General features: G+C 36.1%; 1 protein-coding gene across 1 annotated transcript in view; it reads right to left on the reverse strand.

Annotated features, from left to right (window-relative positions):
* The window catches only part of LOC120631928 (CLIP domain-containing serine protease 2-like), a 28,164-nt gene extending 5,823 nt beyond the window's left edge, over positions 1-22,341 (reverse strand). Inside the window, exons 1-5 of the mRNA XM_039901629.1 lie at positions 22,291-22,341; positions 16,280-16,455; positions 8,218-8,390; positions 6,396-6,714; positions 4,441-4,631 (exon numbers count right to left, since the gene is read on the reverse strand). Coding sequence (XP_039757563.1) covers positions 4,441-4,631; positions 6,396-6,714; positions 8,218-8,390; positions 16,280-16,334 — 738 coding nt within the window. The 5' untranslated portion in view covers positions 16,335-16,455; positions 22,291-22,341. The remainder of the gene's footprint in view (positions 1-4,440; positions 4,632-6,395; positions 6,715-8,217; positions 8,391-16,279; positions 16,456-22,290) is intronic.
* Between the last annotated feature and the right edge of the window lie 21 nt (positions 22,342-22,362).

A 22,362-nucleotide genomic window follows, 5' to 3' on the forward strand; every position in this document is an offset into this window, starting at 1 on the left:
CCGAATTGTACGTTCTACCTTATAGTGCTGTTGTATTTGTATCTCTGTAAATTTTCTCTGAGGTGTACAATAAAAGTGTATTCATTCATTCATTCACTTTTCTTAGCACCAAAGTAAGCTAGCTTGTTGTATGGGTACTAAGGCAACTGATCAATATCTTTATAAATAATATACATAAATACATATAAAATACAGATAAACACCCAGAAACTGAAAAACCTTCATGTTCATCACAAAAACATTTTCTGAAACTCAGAAAGCAGGGCCCACTGCGCCAATCGGCCGTCAAACGCCTGTCACCGCTAAAACCGTGATGTTATAACAGCCAAAAAAATTTTACAATCACCTTTGTGGATCTTCCAAGTATACGTGACATTGGCAAAGTGCAACGTGCCGATTTGGCACACGTAAAAGCCAAAAAAGCAAAGAAGAAGAAGAACAGCCAAGAAAATGGATTACCTAGCGCAAAAATATTTTTCCACTTACTCATCGGTTCTGTGATACTGTAAGGAAAGCTGATTTACTCGTAGGTATGTAAAAATAACCACCACGAGTACCTATTATTATGTGTGTGCGTTTATAACATCATTTTAAAGATTTAGGAAAAATTAAAGTTTTTACTAGAAATAATAACTACGTAATACGGTAATATTATAATTAGGTATGTTCGTATGTATTTGAATAAATAATCTTAGGTCTTCGCTCAATAAAGTCGTAGCATACAAATCACTGAGCAAAATGTCATAGGTACTTACGAGTATCTGCAGCGTATAAAAATATAAACCAGTTTGTTAAACGATGCAAAAGGAAAATTAAGTAGTTTCCCTAAAACTCAATTACTACCAATTAACGCTATAGGTGCCTACAGTTGATAACATGTAGTTTAATACAGTTGACATGTATATACCTGCCACGTAAATAACATTATTTAAAAATACTAATGAAAACTAATTACTAATTACATAAAAACTAATTAAACATTATATTACACACTATATTACAAACTAAATTGTTGAAAGGTGCTTCAGCTGAAAAGGCTGCTACCTCAGCATGCTGCTGCAGTATTTGACAACTGCAGCGCTGATTTTCAGGTATAGCCTTGATTGGCGTCACGGATTTGCTGGGAAAAGTTTAAATACATGCGTAGTGAACTTGACAAGGAGAGGGTATATACGGAAAAATAAGGTAAAATAATATGTTTAAAATTATAAAACGATACAATAGAACCACCAAATAAAAAATATATATAAATAAACAGATGTTAAGCACGACAAGAAGCAATTAGTCTGAAAGATCCGGAATGTCTTTTTATTGATAAGTTTTTTGATTATCAAAAAATACCTTTTTAATGGCATTCTTGAACGAAATCATTGACTTCATCAAACGGGCAGAGGTGATTTTCGTGAGCCCATTTTATTTTTGAACGCAAATATGCTGGTTTGCCTGTGGACATGCCAAACAGCATAGTAGCTAAGGAAAGTGTAGGTCGAGACTCCATGTTTAGCATATTTGCGCTATTAATATTTATTTATTTATTTATTCCCATCTTACATTTTTGTCATTACAGGAAAAAGTTATCCTAATACGACATTGCAGCATGTTATGTAAATTTTAATAATATATATAACTATAGTGTATATGATAAAAACCAAATCGCTATTTTTGTGAGTTCACTCAGAGTGCAACAAAATAAATCCGTCTTCTCGGCTATCACATTGAGGGTACGGAGTGCGCGCGTCAGTGGCGCCTCCTTCAGTAGCTTGGTGCGCCCGTTCGGCACCGCCAGAAGCGATGGCCGATTGAATATAAGCGCTGACATGAGAACGAGGAGCTATAGTAAAACAAAATCTGGCGCATGCGTTTTGAACTCTTTGCACTAACTTTGCTGATCTGATTTTGTGACAGAGCTGGTCTGGGGAAGTACCTACTCCACCATGCTTTATTTCTGCCGCCAAGCAGCTTTGGTCAGTTCCCTGAAGGGCTTGGTCGATATAATTACAGGCACATGAGGCTGAAAACCTACTCCTTAGGTTGATGGACACAATGCCGCTCTTCGACAAGTAAACCCACCCAGTTAGGGCTTTTAGTATCGACCTATTAAATATAAATAAATAAATATAAATATACTACGACAATACACACATCGTCATCTAGTCCCAAAGTAAGCGTAGCTTGTGTTATGGGATGAATATTTTTATGAATAATATATGAACTCCCTGATGACATTTGACGCTCTAAATCCCATGCGATTTTTAAAAGTCGTGTAAGGAGGCACTATTTGTCACTATAAACATGTTAATATTATATGTATATGTATGTGTATTTATGCATATATATTTTTTTTTATATAGAATTGCGATTTCCCGTCTCTCATTGCCTCATTCCAATAGTTAAGGTGGCCTGGAAGAGATTACTTTTAGTGATAAGGCCGCTTTTTGCATATAATTTATGCTAATGTAAGTGTTCCTGTGTGTGTTTCCTTTATTATGCAATAAAGTTGTTTAAATAAATAAATAAATAAAAATAAATACTTAGAATGTACATAAAAACACCCAGACACTGAAAAACATTCATGCTCATCACACAAACATTTTCCAGTTGTGGGAATCGAATCCACAGCCTTGTACTCAAAAAGCAGGGTTGCTGCAAATTGCGCCAATCGCCCGTCACATATAGCTCTTATTTTAATAGTTGGGGATAGGATTGATTTATTAAAAAAAGGGGTTTTAAAAGATTGTTAATGGAACTCTCAGTTGTCTCCTTATACCTGTTAAGTTTGGGCTCATAAGAATTAATAGAAGCGGTGATAGCGCAGTGGGTAAGAGTTCGACTCCCAATCGGGTGGCCGAGTTCGAATCCCAGCACGCATCTTTTTTTTATATTTTCTAAATTATGTGCGTTTTAAGTAATCAAAAATATCACTTGCTTCGGCGGTGAAGGAAAACATCGTGAGGTAACCTGCATGCCTGAGAGTTCTACATAATGTTCTCAAAGGTATGTGGAGTCCACCAATCCGCACTGGGCCAGTTTGGTGGACTACTGCCTTAGCTCCTTCACATTGTGGGAGGAGACCCGTGCCCTGTAGAGGGCCGATAACGGGTCGATATGATGGGATACTAAATAGCTTTATAATACTTCGCCTGAAGAAACAAACAAGGCAATATATTAAATGCTAGCCAATGTTATCTTTAATAGTATAAAATAAAGTCACTCCAGCTGATGCAGCTTAATGCAGTTTTCAGTAAAAGAAGCAATAGTAATTCTAGAAGAAGGTTTATATGTATAGTTTAACTGAATATTACAGAAGAGAAAAGCCAAGAAATTCAAAGATTTATAATGTGATACATACGTATTTTTGTGTTTTTGTGTGCATAGCATACGCGGGCTAAATCTTACGAGATAGGCTAGATTAATGTACTAATTAAAATCAATCAATTTTTTTATATGGTTCTGGGTCATTATGATTACGGTCTACTATATGGGTTTATAAAATTCTAAAACTTATCCGCTAACATGCTATTTACCTGCATGTCAATATATATAGATATAGGTACGTAATCTATATCTATATTGGTATGCAATCCAATTATTTTTTTATTCTTCTTCTGTTTTTTTTTAACTTGTAGTGTGCAAATAAATAAATAAATAAATCTACATGTCCGTAGACATATACGTGCAATCCGTCGCTTGCGACATTTCCCAAGGCGACGCATTCCCATAAACATGTAAAATATTAATCCGAAAAACTCCACCATTTGCAGTGTCTTAGAAAATGGTGACGAACTTACGCACAAACACATATACTTACACTTAAGCTTAATGGATATACCGTATCCATTCGCTATGCGTTTTAAAATTTGACATTGAATTCCGTTCTAGAAAATGTCTTTGAGTAAACATGCAATTTCAAAAAATCTAGGTAGATAAATCAATCGAGTTCGCAAAGGTAAACTTTATGATAACAAAATTATACTGTAGTGGTTCGTTTTATCTCGCCTCACTTCCTAAACGTAGGTAATAATATATTTTGAGATCATAAGCTGTAAAAAAGTTGTGAATATTTTTTTGTTTCCTAACAAAGTTTATTAGGTACTTAAACGATATCGTTTGGTTTTATCCTCATGTCTATGCCCTTTTATATGACAACCGTCTCTTTCTTAACTCATGAAAGCGAACTAACCTCCAGTGTGGAACAGAGAGTTCCGTACCCTTAGTATAAGATTGAATACACTCGCAATATTATATACGTTTCCGAGTATACTAACACTGCAATTACAAAGTAAAATGAAACTTAGCTAACTCGTGTTAAAGCTCAAATTTGTCCACACTTTTTCAGGCTCGTTGTGCAAAGCTGTCAGGATTGGTAGTTGAAGCGAGTGGAATAAGCCCGCCATTCGAAAGCCTTAAATGTGATATGAGAGTTGAGGAAGAATAACTTACTCTGATTTTAGGCGCGCAAAACAATTGTCCTTCCATCCTCTCACAGTCAGGGTCACTTCTAACGTCGTATTCTCCAAGTATAACCGCCTTCAACTTCAGTCTGCCAGTGAGGAAGGATATGCAATGCGCCGCAGTCAGGACGTACCACTTCGTGATTAGGGACCCCCCACAACTCAATCTGGTGCCTCGACCTAAAAGCATAATGCACCTATATTTACTGTAAAAGTGGTAAATCTGTGGAATGAATTGCCGAGAGATACAAGACAGTCACAGACAGTAAACATATTTAAAAATCGACTAAAAGAATTTTATTTATCTAATATGATATAGTGTATGTATGTTTATATGTATGTATATATTATAATTATATGTATTTAACTTAATTGTATCACTGGTTGCACTATCCCGTTTTCCCTAACCTAATTCTCTACAATAAAGGGTTGTCTGGAGGAGATCGCTTAAAGCGATAAGACCGCGTTTGCGCATCTCATATATATGTTTTTATTGTATTGTTATTTCTTGTTTTCGCTTTTAATTTGTGCAATAAAGACTTTATCTATCTATCTATCTATATAGAATAGCTATATTTGAATTATTGGGAAATTGTGCCTTTGCTAAGTCCTCCTCGGAGCAACGGATTTGCGTGATTTTCACGAAGTTCATAAATAGCTAGCCGACCCTCGCGACTTCGTCCACATATAAGTCAGAACAACATTTTGTTATACATATTCTGGTGCGGTTTTTGTAGGCATTATCAAGTACTTACTAAAACTTTTCTATAGAACTCAATCATATGTCTCTCATCGTTAAGGCAGCGAAAACGTTTTCGTTCGACCGTTTATTAAATAGTTCTTTTCAGGTTTCGGGTTAATATATATCCTATGACAGTAACAAATAATATGGCTTTTTATTGGAGTTAGAATTCTCAAAATCGGTTTAGAAGTTTACCGCCAGCCTTTGTGTTATTCCAGACTATATAATCTATCTCCGCGCTAAATTTCATCCAGGTTAGATTTGTATAGACTGTTCAGACATGATTTATTAAGAAACTTACATCCATCCAAACTTTCGCATTTATAATATAAGTATAAGTAGACGAAAACCCAGGCGTTGTTAGACCCTTTGCTCTTAGATGGGCCTACTCTTAGATAGGCAAACGACATTAAGCGAGTCGAGGGTTTGTTCGACATAAGGAATCCAAGATCATGGAATGTAGAAGTTCCTAGAAAATACCACTCTAGTTGTAGACACCTATCGGTTGAGCTGTAATGACGATGAGAGTTTTACTCACGGCAGCTTAAACTCTAAAATTATTTCTTCGTCCTCCAATATTATTAAGTTATCCGTATGCCGCGTGGCGGCAGATCAGAATTCAGTTTTCGACACCCCTCCTCTTCCCGTGTCGTTCGAGACAACTAAGGGAATGTAACGGAGAACGGCAGCGTTCTCTGTGCTACTATAACCATCTTCTGCGATTACTAACCCGTCCGCCTAGCGTGGTGCAGCAGTGGACAGTTATAGAATATTGATATCAACCACTAACAACCAAATTACTGCAACTTAACCGTGTTAAACCAAAGAAAGTTGCAGGTGTGATAACGGGCACTGCCCATTTAACAAACACCTTTTCATTTTAGGTATAACTGACAGTCCTCTGGGCACAGCATGCATGGAGACGGAGGAAACACCGAGACACGTAATGCTCCAATGCAATGGAGTAGCAGAACAACGCGCAGCACACCATAGCTCTTCAGCAAGACTTCAAGAAGCACTCGGCGACCTGGGCGGCCTGCTAAGCTTCTGGAGTGAGCTCAGCTGGCTGGAGTGATCCAGCGGGGAGCCGCATCAGTGGCACACGTACAACGGATAGTTCAGGCCAACCAAGTACGGAGACATACCCAGGAAAAGAAGAAGAAAGCTATTGATAATTAATATTTTGTGACGTGTTTATTTACCTGAATCATACGATAATAGGACCATCCAAGGCATTTCGAACAACCTAGTCCTGTTGCCTCCAAATATTCTTTCGCCCTCGATCACACCACACTCGATTGGCAGAAGATTAAGGTTGCGATGATTCTGAACATCCGGTATCCTTTCTATTGAATTGTCTACATTATTCTTATTGCTGTCCCAATTACTTGTGTCATCTACGTTAGTATCCTGATTACCACCAGTATTGTAGGGATCTTGATTTTCATTTGACCATGGTTTACTGTTAGGTCTAGAAGTGATGGGTTTTGCAGTATTACTAGTACTGCTACCACAGCATACCTGAAAGCGTTGAAAGCTTTAACAATTATTCATTGTAAAGTCAACATCTCCTGAGGAAGCTCCGGTTTCGGAGCGAAATGTGCGTAGAGGGTACATTGACGAAGATCTGTTTGGTGTGGAGTATTAGGATTGAAGGAATTATAAATACAGATTCTCCTGCTTTTCGCGGAGTATAGCAAATTAAGCTTCGTTTTCATAATATACCTGAAAGCGTTTTATATTGTCTTCTACTTTTAGTTTAATGATTGACGGAACCAGCAGGAGGTAAGTACACACCCGTAAGTGGAAACCTTTTGCCTATAACCAGAGCAACATCGAGCATGATATGCAAGGGACACGTAAAGTGTAAAGTGCCTGCTCCAGTAAAGTGCCACCCTGCCACCATCAATCTGAGGTGAACTTAGGTGTTAAGCCTCATGTGTCTCCAATTACCGGCAACCACACTCTTGAAGCGGTGATAGCCCAGTGGGTGGGAGCTCGACTTAACTTTCCGGGGGCCAAGTTCGAACTCGGAACTTCGAGGTTGTCTCCACCTCTTTTCTAAGTAATTAAAATATCACTTGCTTCAACAGCGAAGGAAAACATCGTGAGGAAACCTGCATGTCTGAGAGTTTTACATAATGTTCTCAAAGGTGTGTGGTATCCACCAACCCGCACTGGGCCAGCGTGGTGGCCTTAACCCCTTCTCATTGTGGGAGGAGACTCATGCTCTGTAGTAAGCCGTTATTGGCTTGATATGATGATGATGAAACACACCCATTAGACCAGAACACAGGACTGCTGTTTGGTGACAGCCATGCTGCTTTGTTGCAGAAATAAGAATGGGAGAAATTGCCGGACAAACTCTGTCACGAAAAGCCTCAGTAGTAGTAGTCAGAGGCGTGGGTGGCGGCTAGTTAGCGACAAAACCGTGCCGCCAAGTGATTTAGAGTTCTGATGAGATGCTGCATAGAAACAGTTTAGGGATATGGATGGAAAGTGTCATACCCTCACAAGTTAGCTCGCTACCTTCTTAGTCTGCACAATGAGTTACCATGAAAGATTGCAGACAAATAAAAAAAATATATAAAAACCTTTGTATGTATACAAGAATTACTAATAATTAAATTAAAATATTTATAATTAAATTTAAAAAATAACAAAATTCATTTATTCAAAGTAGGCTTACCGTATAAGCACTTTTGAAACGTCAAGTATGTCTGTTGGTAGTGACTCTACCACCGGTGTGAAAGGCAGACTCTACCGAGAAGAAGCCGGCAAGAAACTCAGTAGTTTTCACATTCACTTTTCATGTGATCGTGTGAGAGATGAAAGCGGAGCCAGGTAGAAAGCGGAAATAGTTCTGGCTTTTGTCAAATATTGGCAAAATAAGCACCAGCTCTAGGGTGATCAAAACCGTGAATCAGTTTTCCAGTTAGATAAAATCGCATTCAAGGTCTAACTTATAAGGGGTGATAGTAGATTTACTGCGTTTATGATCTCTTCCCATCCTTTTAAACATACCAGCGGCTCATCTAGCTGGAAGCCACAGCCTAGCTCCTGCAGCCTTCTCCTCATGTGTGGAGGCATGGGGCTGCCGCAGCGTCGGATCTCCTCCAACAGCTTCGGGCATTGTGACAGGAGCTTGCATGTGCCCGGTTGGCTGTCAGCTGTGCAATGCTCGCCCTCGAACTGATCTGCAAAGTATTGGTTAGAAGTGCTAATATATATAACCTTCATGTAAATCTTGATGGAAAGTATTTTTTGAATTTAAACATCTTCGTTCAATGGCATATTCGTTGTCACGGTGATTGCTGAATAAAATGTGAGAAGAGAGGGCGTCTTTTATTAATATATAGAGAATAATTTTAATAAGAAGCAGGCGTTACTTTGCGGAATTCCACGATATATTACGAAAATGAAGCTTAACTTGCTATACTCCGCGAAAAGCAGGAGAATTTGTAAGCTGTAATTTACTTTTTCTACAATCTTTATACTCCACACAAAACAGATCTTAACGAAGATCTGTTTTATGTGGAGTGATGAATATTTCAGTGATGAATTCAATGTAAAGTCAACATCTCCTGAGGATGCTCCGGTTTCGAAGGGAAACGTACGTAGAGGGTAAATTGCCGAAGATCTGTTTGATGTGGAATATAAAAATTGAAAAAATTATAAATAAAGTACACTGTACACCATACAGATTCTCCTGCTTTTCGCGGAGTAAGGCAATCAAATTAAGCCTAATGTTCATAATATGATCTGTAAAGGCCAATTAATCAGGAATAATGAGGAAAGGCTGGAAGATATTATATAGTCTTATCGTATTTCGCCGTGTCAACTTATTACCGGCTCCTTAAGCCTGGACCCTCACTCCAGCAATGAGCAAAAAGCTGAAGCTTCCGAGATGAGGGTGTACAGGTGCATTCTTCGAATATCTTGGAGTGACCGTGTTCGCAATACCACTGTGTTGCAGAGAATAAGGAAGTTTATAGAGATCATAAAAACTTGGTTAAGGAGAAAGCTTGAATTTCTGGGACAAACAATGCGCAATCCAAAAAACGACCTACTCTAACTCATTGTACAAGGCAAGATAAATGGCAAGCGTAGGCGATATCCTGGCTGAAAAATCTTCGCCAGTGGTTAAATATGAGTAGGTACAAAGTCACTATCCAGAGTAGCTTTTAATAAAGTTCAGTTAGCCCGAATGGTTGCCAACCTCTGATAGAAGATGGCACTAAAAGAAGAAGAAATGCACAAGTCTCTGTCCACTATGAGAAGGGTTTAGGCCGTAGTCCATCACGCTGGCCCAGTGTGGAATGGTGGACTCCACACGCCTTTGGGAACATTACAGGTTTCCTCATGATGTTTTCCTTCACCGATAAAGCAAGTGATATTTCCATCGCCTAAATTAAAACGCGCATCATCATCATCATATCAACCCATAACCCACCCACTAAAGGGCACGGATCTCCTCCCACAATGAGAAGGGATTAAGGCCGTAGTCCACCACGCCGGCCCAATGCAGATTGGTGGTTTTCATGATGTTTTTCTTCACCGATAAAGCAAGTGATATTTTCATTGCCTAAAATAAAAACTCACATAGCTCCGGAAAGATCGGGGGATCGAACTCTGTCTCCAATAATTGGAGGTCCCACGTAGCCCTAAGCATTCGGCTATCACCGCTTTACTATTTATTATAGCGAGGTACTGTCCTGCGATTTTGTCCACGTTCATAATTAATCCAGGATTTAAAGTCTATACCTACATAAATCTACGTACCTATCTACTATTTAATACCTACGTATCTATTATTTTAGTATTGAGTTTTATATATAAACGTATCTTTGTATATAATTACAAACACATATCATCGTCATTTAGTTGTAATTATAGTAAATTATAACCACGCATATATTTGTATTTTAAATAATACAAATATATGCGTAGTTATAATCTCAGTTATATGAGGTATTTATAATAGCTATGTTTACTTAGCATGTAAATTATAACTACGCATATATTTGTATTTTAAATAATACAAATATATGCGTAGTTATAATCTCAGTTATATGAGGTATTTATAATAGCAATGTTTACTTAGCATGTAAATTATAACTACGCATATATTTGTATTTTAAATAATACAAATATATGCGTAGTTATAATCTCAGTTATATGAGGTATTTATAATAGCTATGTTTACTTAGCATGTAAATTATAACTACGCATATATTTGTATTTTAAATAATACAAATATATGCGTAGTTATAATCTCAGTTATATGAGGTATTTATAATAGCTATGTTTACTTAGCATTGTTATTAAAGATAAGTTAAAAATGTGTGGTTCTCAGAAATCGGAGCGCCAAAACCCAATTAAAATTTAGTAATGGAAAATTATCGATGTTTTTCGACAACCTTGAGATGTTTTTTTAAAACCGTGTGGTTTGTAGTTAGTTGTAGATATTTTTCATTCTGATGCAGGCAGATATCATCATATCAACCGATTACCGGCCAACTACAGGGCACGGCTCTCCTACCACAATGAGAAGGGGTTAAGGGCGTAGTCCACCACGCTGCCCCAGTGCGGATTGGTGGGCTCCACACACCTTTGATAACATTATGTAGAACTCTCAGGCATGCAGGTTTCCTCACGATGTTTTCCTTCATCGCTGAAGAAAGTGATATTTGAATTGCTTAAAACGCACATAAATTAGAAAAGTAAAAGGTATGTACTGGGATTCGAACTCGGCCCCCCGAAAGTGAAGTCGAGCTCCTACACACTGGGCTCAACATTATTTTTTTGCGTGAAAGAGTAACGAATATCCATCCATCCATCCATACCAACCAAGGATAATAAGATAAGATTTTTATCTATTTATTTGTATTCGTTTGTCAATGTTTATTGTATGATTTTATATATGTAACATTATATATCTATTTTTTACGCCATTGGTAGCCTGGTAGAGACCGCTATGTAGCGATAAGGCCGCTAAATTTTATACTGTGATTTCGTTTCATACTTTTTGCGGTGTACAATAAAATTGTACTCATTCAATTATTCATTACAAACAAACAAATCGTTCATGTTTATAATATTATTAAATATATTTTAATATAAATAATGCAGTGACATAATGCAACTTTTTAAATTAATTTATTGTTCAAGGAAAACCACATCATTGAAACACAGAGTTTTGTGTTCCAAGTAAACCCGCATTTGTGCATTTAATAATATCTTTAGCGTTCGAAATAAGCTGTAAAAGTGCAGTGAACTCATGCAAGTATCGGGGCCCTATTGACATACTTATCTAAAATGTTAACATTGAGATTTTTCAGTAACTATTAATACTTATTGTTTTTCGGTAACCATTGACAATTCTGACGGGAGCGGTGATAGCCCAGTGGAAAGGCAACGGCTTCCCTTTCGGGGGAACCGAGTTCGATACCCGGCACGCACCTCTAACTCCTAAGAGTTATGTGCGTTTTACTTAATACAACGTGTAACAGAATTACGAAATAATATTCTAGGATTCATAAGTATATATCATAAGGAATCACCCGGTATAAATATTAAATCAAAAGAAACATATTTATTTTTCCATACAAACGTATTCAAAACATTCTAAGTGTTGACTTATGACAGCCCTATTGTAGATAATAAACCAACTCGCGCATAGTACCTATGCTACGCGACGCGTACCTAATAAATTGATAGGAGTCACATGATTTTAATTTTGCATGTGATGTAAGAGCTGTATCTTTCAGTATAAACTTTGTCAGTGGTTTACCCAAATTCAAATTCAAATTCATTTATTTCAAGTAGGCCTACTTTATAAGCACTTTTGAAACGTCAAGTATGCATGTTTGTGTGACTCTACCACCGGTTCGGAAAGCAGATTCTACCGAGAAGAGCCGGCAAGAAACTCAGTAGTTGCTCTTTTCCAACATCAACATTTACAATCATTTTGCTATCTTGCGGGAGATGAGAGCGAGGCTGGCTGCTTCCATTCTACCTTGTCATTGAGGAATTCATCAAATGTATAGTAACCTCGCTGTACTAGATGCGTTTTTACACATTTTTTAAATGTATGCATTGGTAGGTACCAAAAAATAGTAAACCGCTGCCAAAGTTTATACTGAAAGATCTACTCCATATACCGTATCTCGATGAAGTTGCAAAGATAACGCAGCGCGTTGGACATGTTCGCTAGGGCTAGAGCACCCGGATTTCTTTGCGATTATGAGATCGCGTGTTACAACATTTTGGAGTCGTTTGCGAGCTGATAATGAGAGCCTAAGCACATTGGCAGAGGGTCTGGACTGCTCAATTTTCAAGCTCTGGCTTTCAGTGCACCAAGCGGTGAGAAAAAAATATATCCAAACCTATATCCTATCACCGTCTGTCTGTCAACTGTCACCTTAATCAATTTCTCCTTTCTGGCCGAGCAATCACTTTTGGCAATCTATTAACTGGGCCCCACGATACAGGCCGCCTAGTGTGGGGTCCACAGGTAATCAATAATAAGAGGCAAATATCAATATAATGTGCATTCAGCTTTACAAATATGTTTACCAATTTATGTGAAATTGTTTTACTTTTTGTGTTTCTTTTTCTTTCTACTGTTGTATTGATATTCTGTGTAACATTTTTGATCCAATAAATTATTATTATATGTGAAGCAATAATTATGACGGATGACCGTTTGCAATATTTTTATTGTTATTTAAATTGAAATCTATATTTGGTTATATAATAACTGGATTTATTCCTTTGAATAAAGATTATTATTATTATTAATGCTTATATTATTACGTATTAATAGATAATTAGGGTACAAAATGCTGCTTTACGTGAGTTGAATGACCAACTATTACAACAAAAAATATGAAAAATTCTTTAACATTAACACTGTGCTACTTATTTAGTTTAAAACAGTACTCTTGCACAGTTGTTCAAAAAAGTGACACTTGTTATAGCTGTATACTGCGCGGAAATCAGTATTTTACACACTAGTGTTTTTTATATTTCTTTGGAAAATGAGAAAGTATTTTAAAAACGTTTTTAATTTACAGTTGTTCCAAACCATACATGTAACCAAAAAGTTTGTTTGATCAACCATTAATTTTTTTAATTACGTCTTTTCGCATTGATACTGCTAAACATATTGAAATAAAAAGTGAATATATCATCCTATATCAAAAGATTAAATTTCATCATAATAATCATCATATCAACATTACTATGAGAAAGGGTCAAGGCTGTAGTTCGCCAAGCTGGCCCAGTGCGGATTGGTGGGCTTCACACACTTTGAGTACATTATGTAGAACTCTCAGGCATGCAGGTCTCCTCACGATGTTTTCCTTCACCGTTGAAGCAAGTGATAATTTAATGCAAACAACTACAGCTAAAAACGCATATTAATTAGAAAAGTAAATTAAAAGATTAATAAGAAGATTAAATTTACAAATACTTAATTAAATTAAAGAATTAGATATCTTATAATATAAATATCTACAAAAAAGTTTCCATGAAGTTGCCCGTATTAGTATTACGAATGACCGGTTATAACGAGTGGGTATAATATTATGCGAGACCACAAGTAAAAAGAGCATTAAGATCGCCTGCTTGTACACGATCAGACGGTCTCTCTTCATGCAATTTTCTATTTACGCACACGTGCATCAAAGTAGTTTTAGTCCGCTTGCACGTAGCATACACCAGAACATTAATTGCCTAAGAAGTGGATATTAATTTTCTTATAGGTACTTGGTTACTAGACTAAACACGCGTCGCTGATTTCCGATTTATGGATTTGAATCGTAAACGTTCATCACCCTCGTAACAATTAACGTCAACCGATTTATGAAAGCTATTAATAACGCATTTTAATTTGAATCTTCGATTAGATTCGGCTCCGACTAGAACATTCCCATTATCGACGGACTAATTATTACCAACCTACTCCGGTATTTATTAACTCGCCTTTATTACCTTAACTTATATGTATTTATTTAACTTTTCATTCAATCACAGATGTCGGATTGCCAATGAATTAACTACAACAGCGCGAAAGTTAATTACATTTTATATAGAATCAAAGTAGCGCCATCTAGATTAAAAACTAGACAACAGTGTTGTCACTAGAAGTCTCTATAGATTTTTGCACTCGTATAAAGCGAGGGCCGCACCGTCGAACTACAAAGGATGGGACCTGTCAGAACGGAAAGGTCTTAGGCCGAACCTAGTCCACCTAACTGGCCAACTGCGGATAGATAGACTTCACACGCCTTTGAGCACATTACGGAGAACTTTCAGGCTTGCAGGTTTCCTTAGTATGTATTCCTTTACCGCTAAAGTTCGGGGGTCGAACTTGTTCCTCCCGAAATTGAGGCCGAAGCCTTAACCTCTAGACTATTACAACTTTCCAGCTACGCCATATTTAGTCGCCCAAATTAAGGATTGATTTGCGTACAACTTCTGAGTCCCAAAGTCTGGCATATTACTCAGAGCTATTCAGCTTGGTTTGCTACATGTTTGCTCGGCTTTTCAAATTGGTCTTTCAAATTGAATTTGTTAATATCGGACTGATATTTCCTACGTTAAGCGTATTCCAACGAATTAATTTTAATTCCCTATTGTAGAACTCTAGGGCTGGGTTTAAAAATCCATAAATATGTATTAAAATATTTCTTACAATAATTCTGAATCTAAATGCCAATTTCCCTCGATATAACTTGAAAAATGACGACGTCAACATATATTTGGGTGAAATTTTAAAAAGTTATATAGCCTATATCTGTATAGCCACTTTGAGAGGCTAACTAATGCAAAAAAGATTTTTCAAATCCGACTTGTGGTTCCAGAGATTAGCGTGTTTAAATAAACAAACGAAAAAAATAAACCCTCAGGGTTATGTGACATAAAGTAAAACTTCTCAAAATTCGTGTGAAAGTAGTATAGGATACGAATGGACAACGCGTCATAACACGTCACACCAAACTAAACTTTATCATACACGTTATAAAGCTCCAATTCCAATTTTATAATTTGAGTCGAGTCAGAGGTAATTTAATATGGCGTAGGTACGAATTATGTGAAAACCCGATGTTTTTACACAGATAAACAATAATTGACTAAACTGAGCACTTTTCGAATCTATAATTACAATACGATCCATACGATTAACAACGTAGCATAAGCTAATGATAATAAAAAAAATACTTAAATATTTTATATTTTTTATTAAAAAAAATAGTGGTGGTGGTACTTGGTGTGTGTGTGCGTGTGTGTGTGTGTGTTTGTTGTGTTTTTTGTGTGTGTGTGCGCATGTATGTCACGTTTTTGTGGCATCAAAAAAACTTTAAAATACCACATCTTAATAAGTTTCACTCAAAAAATTACGCTTTGGCAGAGATGTGGGACCCTCTTTTGCGCGGGGCCCGTAGCAACACTGGGTGTAATATAAGTGCCATACCTCTAACATACCAGCCCGTGAGATTGCAGTCAAGGGCTGAATTGTGGTGGAAAGATGACAGACTTCAATCAAAATTTACGTCAGTAATATGTTTTTGTGCGCAATTAATGCTGAACAACTTTTATTCTCTACAAAAACTAACTGTTTACCGCAATTTGTGACGTTAAACTTGGTCATCGATATTAAAATGTACCAGGCTCTAACCACATTTATTGCATAAAATGGCAATACCCATATGAAGTGGTCTCAAAATGTACCGTACAAAATACTTTAATGAGAAGTTAAAATTTAAACATCATAGGAAATTTGGTTTCTGATCCTTTATGACGTAACGACACACAGTTAGGCAATAGGTATTTTGAATAAAAATCAACTCGGAAAACTCCAACTTATTTGTAACACAAAGTTCATAAATATACCTACTTCAATCGATGTAAATAAACTTGCGTTATTTTCTAGAAATAAAAATAATTTGGAAAATCATTAAATACTTAACTAACAGTCAGCATTGTTAAAATAAAAGACCCTGTGTCAAAATGTAAGTCACTACTCACTAGTGGGGGGTTGTGAATAGAAATAAAGTTAAAAAAATCGTTTAATACTTACAGCACTCAATAGTCAGCAATGTCAAAACAAAACACAGTAGGCACTTGAGCAGCATTTTTTATTGATGACCTCGGCACGTCACTGTTACGTCAAATTATTTATCGATATCTCACGCGCGGCTCGTGTACACATGTCAATCGCCACCAAGCTGGGAAGGATCACTAATATCGAGTCCACTAAAAACAAAGAATTAAATAAATCACTATATATCACTACCAGGAAGCGCGGGTCGACTGAGGCGTACGCAAAAATAATTAATCGTACAGATGACTAGGTGTTGGGGATAGTACCTGCTCATAGTCTGTTTTTATAGAAATTCCCAAGATATATTTATGTTTTCACTAGCTGTTGCCCGCGTTGCTCGTCTGAGGGTATTACACGGTTTTAAACTAATCCCCTGGGAACAGTTTGTTTTTAGGGATAAAAAGTAGCCTATGCTACTCTCCGTCCTTTCAACTAACTCTATGCCAAAAATCAAGTTGATTGGTAGCTTAGTTCGGGCGTTAAGGAAGGACAAACAAACAAACACACTTTCGCATTTATAAAGTATAATTAAGTAATTACTTATTCGTTTTTGCCCACAATATTAAAGTAACTAGCTTTTGCCTAATTATTGTGACCCCATTCTGCTCCAACGTGGGTTGACAAGCTACGCACGTCCGTCTCTTTGTTAAAGTTACATAAACTTCGGTCGAATGGTTTCTTCGCAAAAACTTAAAATGTTCACAAAAACCGCTGGGGTTATTAACTTATTAATTAGTCACTTTTATTTTAAATGATACTATAACCACAATGCCACTATAACACTTTCGTCTTTATAAAATAAATGAGTAGAAAACTTTACAAACTCGTGTGTCGAACTTTACAATTTGTGTCGTTAGCTGGAAAACTCTTTTGTAAAAAACTAGCTTTTGACAGCGAAGGTTAAAGGTTTTTGATGCTATCTTTTTGCCGGTTTTCCAAGGAGAGCAAGCTTGAAACACTTTTTAACTAGTTCTATACAAAAAAAAACGCACTAATCCGTTGCTGAATGAAAGAACTAACCAACTTATTCAACGACGCATTTCATATTGTTGTTATTATAGTACACAATGACAGTATTTGTTTACAATGGCAATTTCTAATTGGTCAGACTATAAGTGTCTATTTGGGCCAACAACGCCGGTAGATATGGAGAGAAGAAGCGACGTTTGCACTTAACCAAGTTGAAAAGTGTGTTTGGTGTGCGTGCTGCTAGAACCTTTTATAAATAGACGGATCGACACCATTTTCTTTATTTTCATCTTCAAAATCATCAGTCTATATACCCACGGCTGGGTCCAGGCCTCCTCATAAGTCTTAAAGCCTAGACCCAACACAAAGTCAAAATCAAAGTCAAATATTTCATTATTCAAATAGGCACATAGATGGCACTTTTGATGCGTACATTACATGTAAAATATGACATAGGAGTGAGTTTTTGGCGATAAATAAATTCGTCAACTTAAAACTAAAGCTACTAGGGTTTCAAACGCGCCCTGGTCTAAGAAGAAGCCCACAACAAACTTAGTCGATTGTTATTATTTTGCTGCTCCAATGCAGATTGGTGAACAATTAACGCTTCACTACATTCTTTCATTCATTTCATTGTTTTCACTGCCGTTTTCACTGTTTTTTTTTGTTCCTGTAAAAATAACATGTAGGGGATTCGCTCATGCGCCCTAATGTAACTTATATACCCTATTTTAGCCCTAAATATGCGCGCACAGTGAGGACATGTGAGGGTACCGTCAACGTAATTGTAGGTAATATTGGAGGGTAGCCTTACTTCAAGATGGTCACGATAAGTATCCAGAACGCTTCACTGCGATCTAATTTAACCTAAATATTTAGCCAAGTTCACAATGTATTATATCAGGAAAGTCAGACGTCAGGAAATGTAGAGTTAATTAAGATAATAATATGGTATACAGTTGGTTATACTGTAGTTTTAAGTCTAGGGATATATAACATCATCATTTTATAACTATTCTTGCACATTATTTATTTATTTAAACAACTTTATTGCATAATAAGGGAAACACACACAGGAACACTTACATTAACATAAATTAAATGCAAAAGGCGGCCTTATCACTAACACTGATCTCTTCCAGGCTACCTTAACTATTGGAATAAGGCAATGAGAGACGGGAAATCGCAATTATATATATAAAAAAAAGAAAAAGAAAAAAATTACAGTTTTATTTATTTTTTATGCGATTGTCATTATCATTTCGAATACAATTAAGTTCTATTTTTATGCATAATCTTCTTCTCTCATGAAAAGCAAGTGTGTGGAATCCAGTGGTGGAATTATGCAAACCAAAATAACATCATATACAGCTTCTCAATATAAAAGTGACTTTGTCAGTGTAGTGTGCCGAACAGTTCGTAAAATACCAACCAAAAGAACACGAAAGCGGGTAGTCAGACATCCAACTTGACATTTCGCACCTCCGCAGTCCCGTCGTGAACACGATCCATGCAACTGGGTCGAAATAATGAGAAATCCCATAATATTATCGTGGTATGTACCCGTTGAACTATATTTAAGAAATCTTTATTACTTCTATTGCGTATTTATCTTACATTCGCTTCAAAATCAACTACATATAACACCATATATGTGCACCACCAAACTATTTTCTGTGTTTGTTTTCTTCGCCATTGGTTGACGGGAAAAAATCGGTATGAAGCGATAAGGCCGCCAAATTGTATACGTTGTTTTGCTATACTTTTCTTTTTTTATGTACTTTTTGTGGTGTAATAAAAGTATATGCATTCATTCAAAGAACCATCGTACTATATACATCGACAAATTTCTTTATAGTTTCATTTGAAATTAATAATCAATCATAATTGTTATATATTACAGGCTAAGATGTTGAAGAATGTATAAAGTCAACATAACAGATAAACCTACAGGACTTGTGTCCTGTGTTTGTATTGTAGAGTCATGTTCGTGTGTGGAAACATTGATATCAAAGTAGAATGGGGTTGATTCTTTTTAACTACATAATTTTATTATAAAAACGTTCCTGCAATAGCCTAGCTGTAGTAATCTGGATTAAATGAAGCTCTCGTTGAATTATTGAAATGTACTGAGGGTAAAACAACTTTGTTTTGTGGATGCAATCGTAGAGTAAAATGGATTTTACTTTACGATTGCTAGAGTAAAATGGATTTTACTTTACGATTGCGATTGCTTTATTACTTTGTTTATAGCTCATTTGTCTGCAGGCAGTGTTCCTAATACTACTTTCCGTTAGCAAAAAATTTCTATGATCGTAATCGAGTAGTTTTCGAGTATCGAAACACTCGGGGAAAAAATACCTTATTGTCTTTGTTTTAAAGCTTATTTCAAGTTAACGAAAAAAAATGCTTATTCATTGAGCAATAATCAGGCAGTTACCTGACTTTAATATCGCTAAATTCGAGCGGGAAACGCATCTACACTTTTAGTAATATCTTTGATTAAATGGCAGTTGTTTATTAAAACTGGTTTAATTCTTTATTCTCATCTTGTATCTTCTCATCTCTTTAGTTGAGTAATATAGTTGGTGTCACGTCAAAAGTACGCAGATTTATATACTTAGTTTACAGCAGTGTAACCAATAGGGCCGATCGATAATTATCTCTACCCGTTACCTTTATTTTTTGTATAGAGATAGACGAGAGTCTATCTTTATACAAAAAATGGAGGTGTTATTCTTACATCAACATTATGAAACATCCTTGATACGATGACTTTTTAGTAATCTTACAATAGTGACCCAATTTTTTCGTCCAATGACTATTAATTGTTAAAAATCAACAAAAATAAATTAACACAATGAAATAATTCGTTTGGTGTAAAAAGAGCATCTAATATCAGGTGTAAGCAGTAGGAGCGGCGAAGCGCGCCGGTATTAATTGAATTAACTGCGGTAGTTTCAGAAAAAAAATGATCGATTATTTATTAAATCTGATCTATTTTAAAGCTGAGAATTTATAATTCCTACATTATCTCTGGTCTGGTCTGCTTGGAGGCTTTGGCTGTGGCTAGTTACTACCCTACGAACCAAGACGTGCCGCTAAGCAATTTAATATTTCGGTACGATGACGCGTAGAACCGATTAGGGTTATGACTAGTTTACTCCCTAAAAGGTTGTTCCACTACTATATTCGGCTGCACTTACTTGCGAGATTAGATTGCAGTCAAGGGCTAAAATGTAATGTAAATATATATATATATATATATATACGCATATAATTACAAAATTATATATACACACATATATATACATGTACATATATATATATTTGAATAATATGCGTACATTACCCTCAGCGTAAATAGAATGATCGGTGACCTTTTCGCGTGAGACATTTTGTAAACTACTCCTATCTCTACATTGATATACGAAAAAAATTGACTTATTTGTCTTATCATAAATGCAGGCTATTTTTATATGACGTATAATCTCGAAATATAACTAAGTCAAATAGTTCTAGTAACGAGAAAAATCAAAAATCAAACTTGTTGAATATAAACAATAAATGGGATCCAAATAAAATTAGAATATTTAAACAAAATCGGAACTCTGTAGCTCGATAAATAGCTATATAAAAATAAAAATAAAATAACCCGACTTTCAATATAGTGTACATTATTTTACTAGTCCCTGTCATTTGCAATGCAGCCCCCTAACCCCTAAATAAGAGTAACGTGAAAATTTCACATCAAATAAAAGTACAGATGAAACACAACACATCACATAAAATTTTCATTGGCAAATTTGCAACGTGGTGGGCTGACGGCTGACGGCTCTACATATCTCTCTCCGATGATAGAGCGAGCGAGATATAAAAGTGTTATGTTTTGAAAATAAACTTGGTTATTCTTTCCAAACCAATATTAAAATTATTTAATAACTAGCGGTCTCTCGCGACTTCGTTCGCGTATAAGTCAACCTGAAAAGATAGACATATGCTATTGCGGACTTTTTTTTAGAACTTTTAAACGGGTACAACTTTGTCATACTCGATTATAAATATACTGTTAAAGATAACTATAACATTTACTTTCAGGCAGAGTACGCAGCGGAAGCTCTCAAAAGGAAAGAAAAGGCCCCGATTTTGCAACATTCTTCATTGGTGCTATGCTCCTATTAGCCTAAGCGAGATGATATATACCCTTCCTCGATAAATGGGCTATCAAATACTGAAATAATTTATTTATTTTTATTTATATATTAGTATAAGATTTATTTTCTTCCAAGGTACTGAACCCCGGAATCGGTCTTCACTCGCACTCGACATGTTTTATAGTAGGCAGTATATTTCTAAGAAACTGCACATCTTTGGAATTTTACGTCAATAATAACCAATTGATCCGGTGGGTCAAGATTCTGACGTAGAGTTATTTTTAAATGCGTTTTAACTTTATCATTGACTTTGGGAAATACGCAGAGATAAGTAGAAGCAATACCAATAAATGAAACTGTCCAAGTGCGAAACAGCGTAACTCATCCAGGATTCCATTGAAAGAGTTTAAACGGGACCTCAATAGCCGTACTTGCTCTCTCGCAATCGAGTTGTCGTTTTCGAGCATTAAACTCTGCATCGTCAAAGTAAAATTGACCTAATTTCACATGCTTTAGAGTCGTAAATCCTGTACTCCTGAGTTTTGTTTAACAAACGTTCTGTCAAAAGTCCGAGCTAAAGAGTTGTAGGCAAATTAATACAATTTTATTGTACACCACATAAACATTTAGAAATATTGTAAATCAAAATTTAACGATAAGTATAAGATATCAAAATTTAACGATATGTGGCGTAAAACAGCTCAAGAAGAGGGGTGCACATAAATAAACATGTATATTATCTGTCAAAATCAAACTCAATGCCACAAATGACTGCTGTCACTAGCTTATGACCGTTTATATAAAGTCGATTTAGGTAAGCACCTACAATATACCTTCGTATCTAGGCCACCTGTAGGTACTAACCCGTCACTGTATGTTCGCGGATGAATGAACCCAATGTACTGTAACAAATCACTTTTCACCGCATTCGATCCA

The sequence above is a fragment of the Pararge aegeria genome, chromosome 19 (genome assembly GCF_905163445.1).
Source record: "Pararge aegeria chromosome 19, ilParAegt1.1, whole genome shotgun sequence".
NCBI lineage: Eukaryota > Metazoa > Arthropoda > Insecta > Lepidoptera > Nymphalidae > Pararge > Pararge aegeria.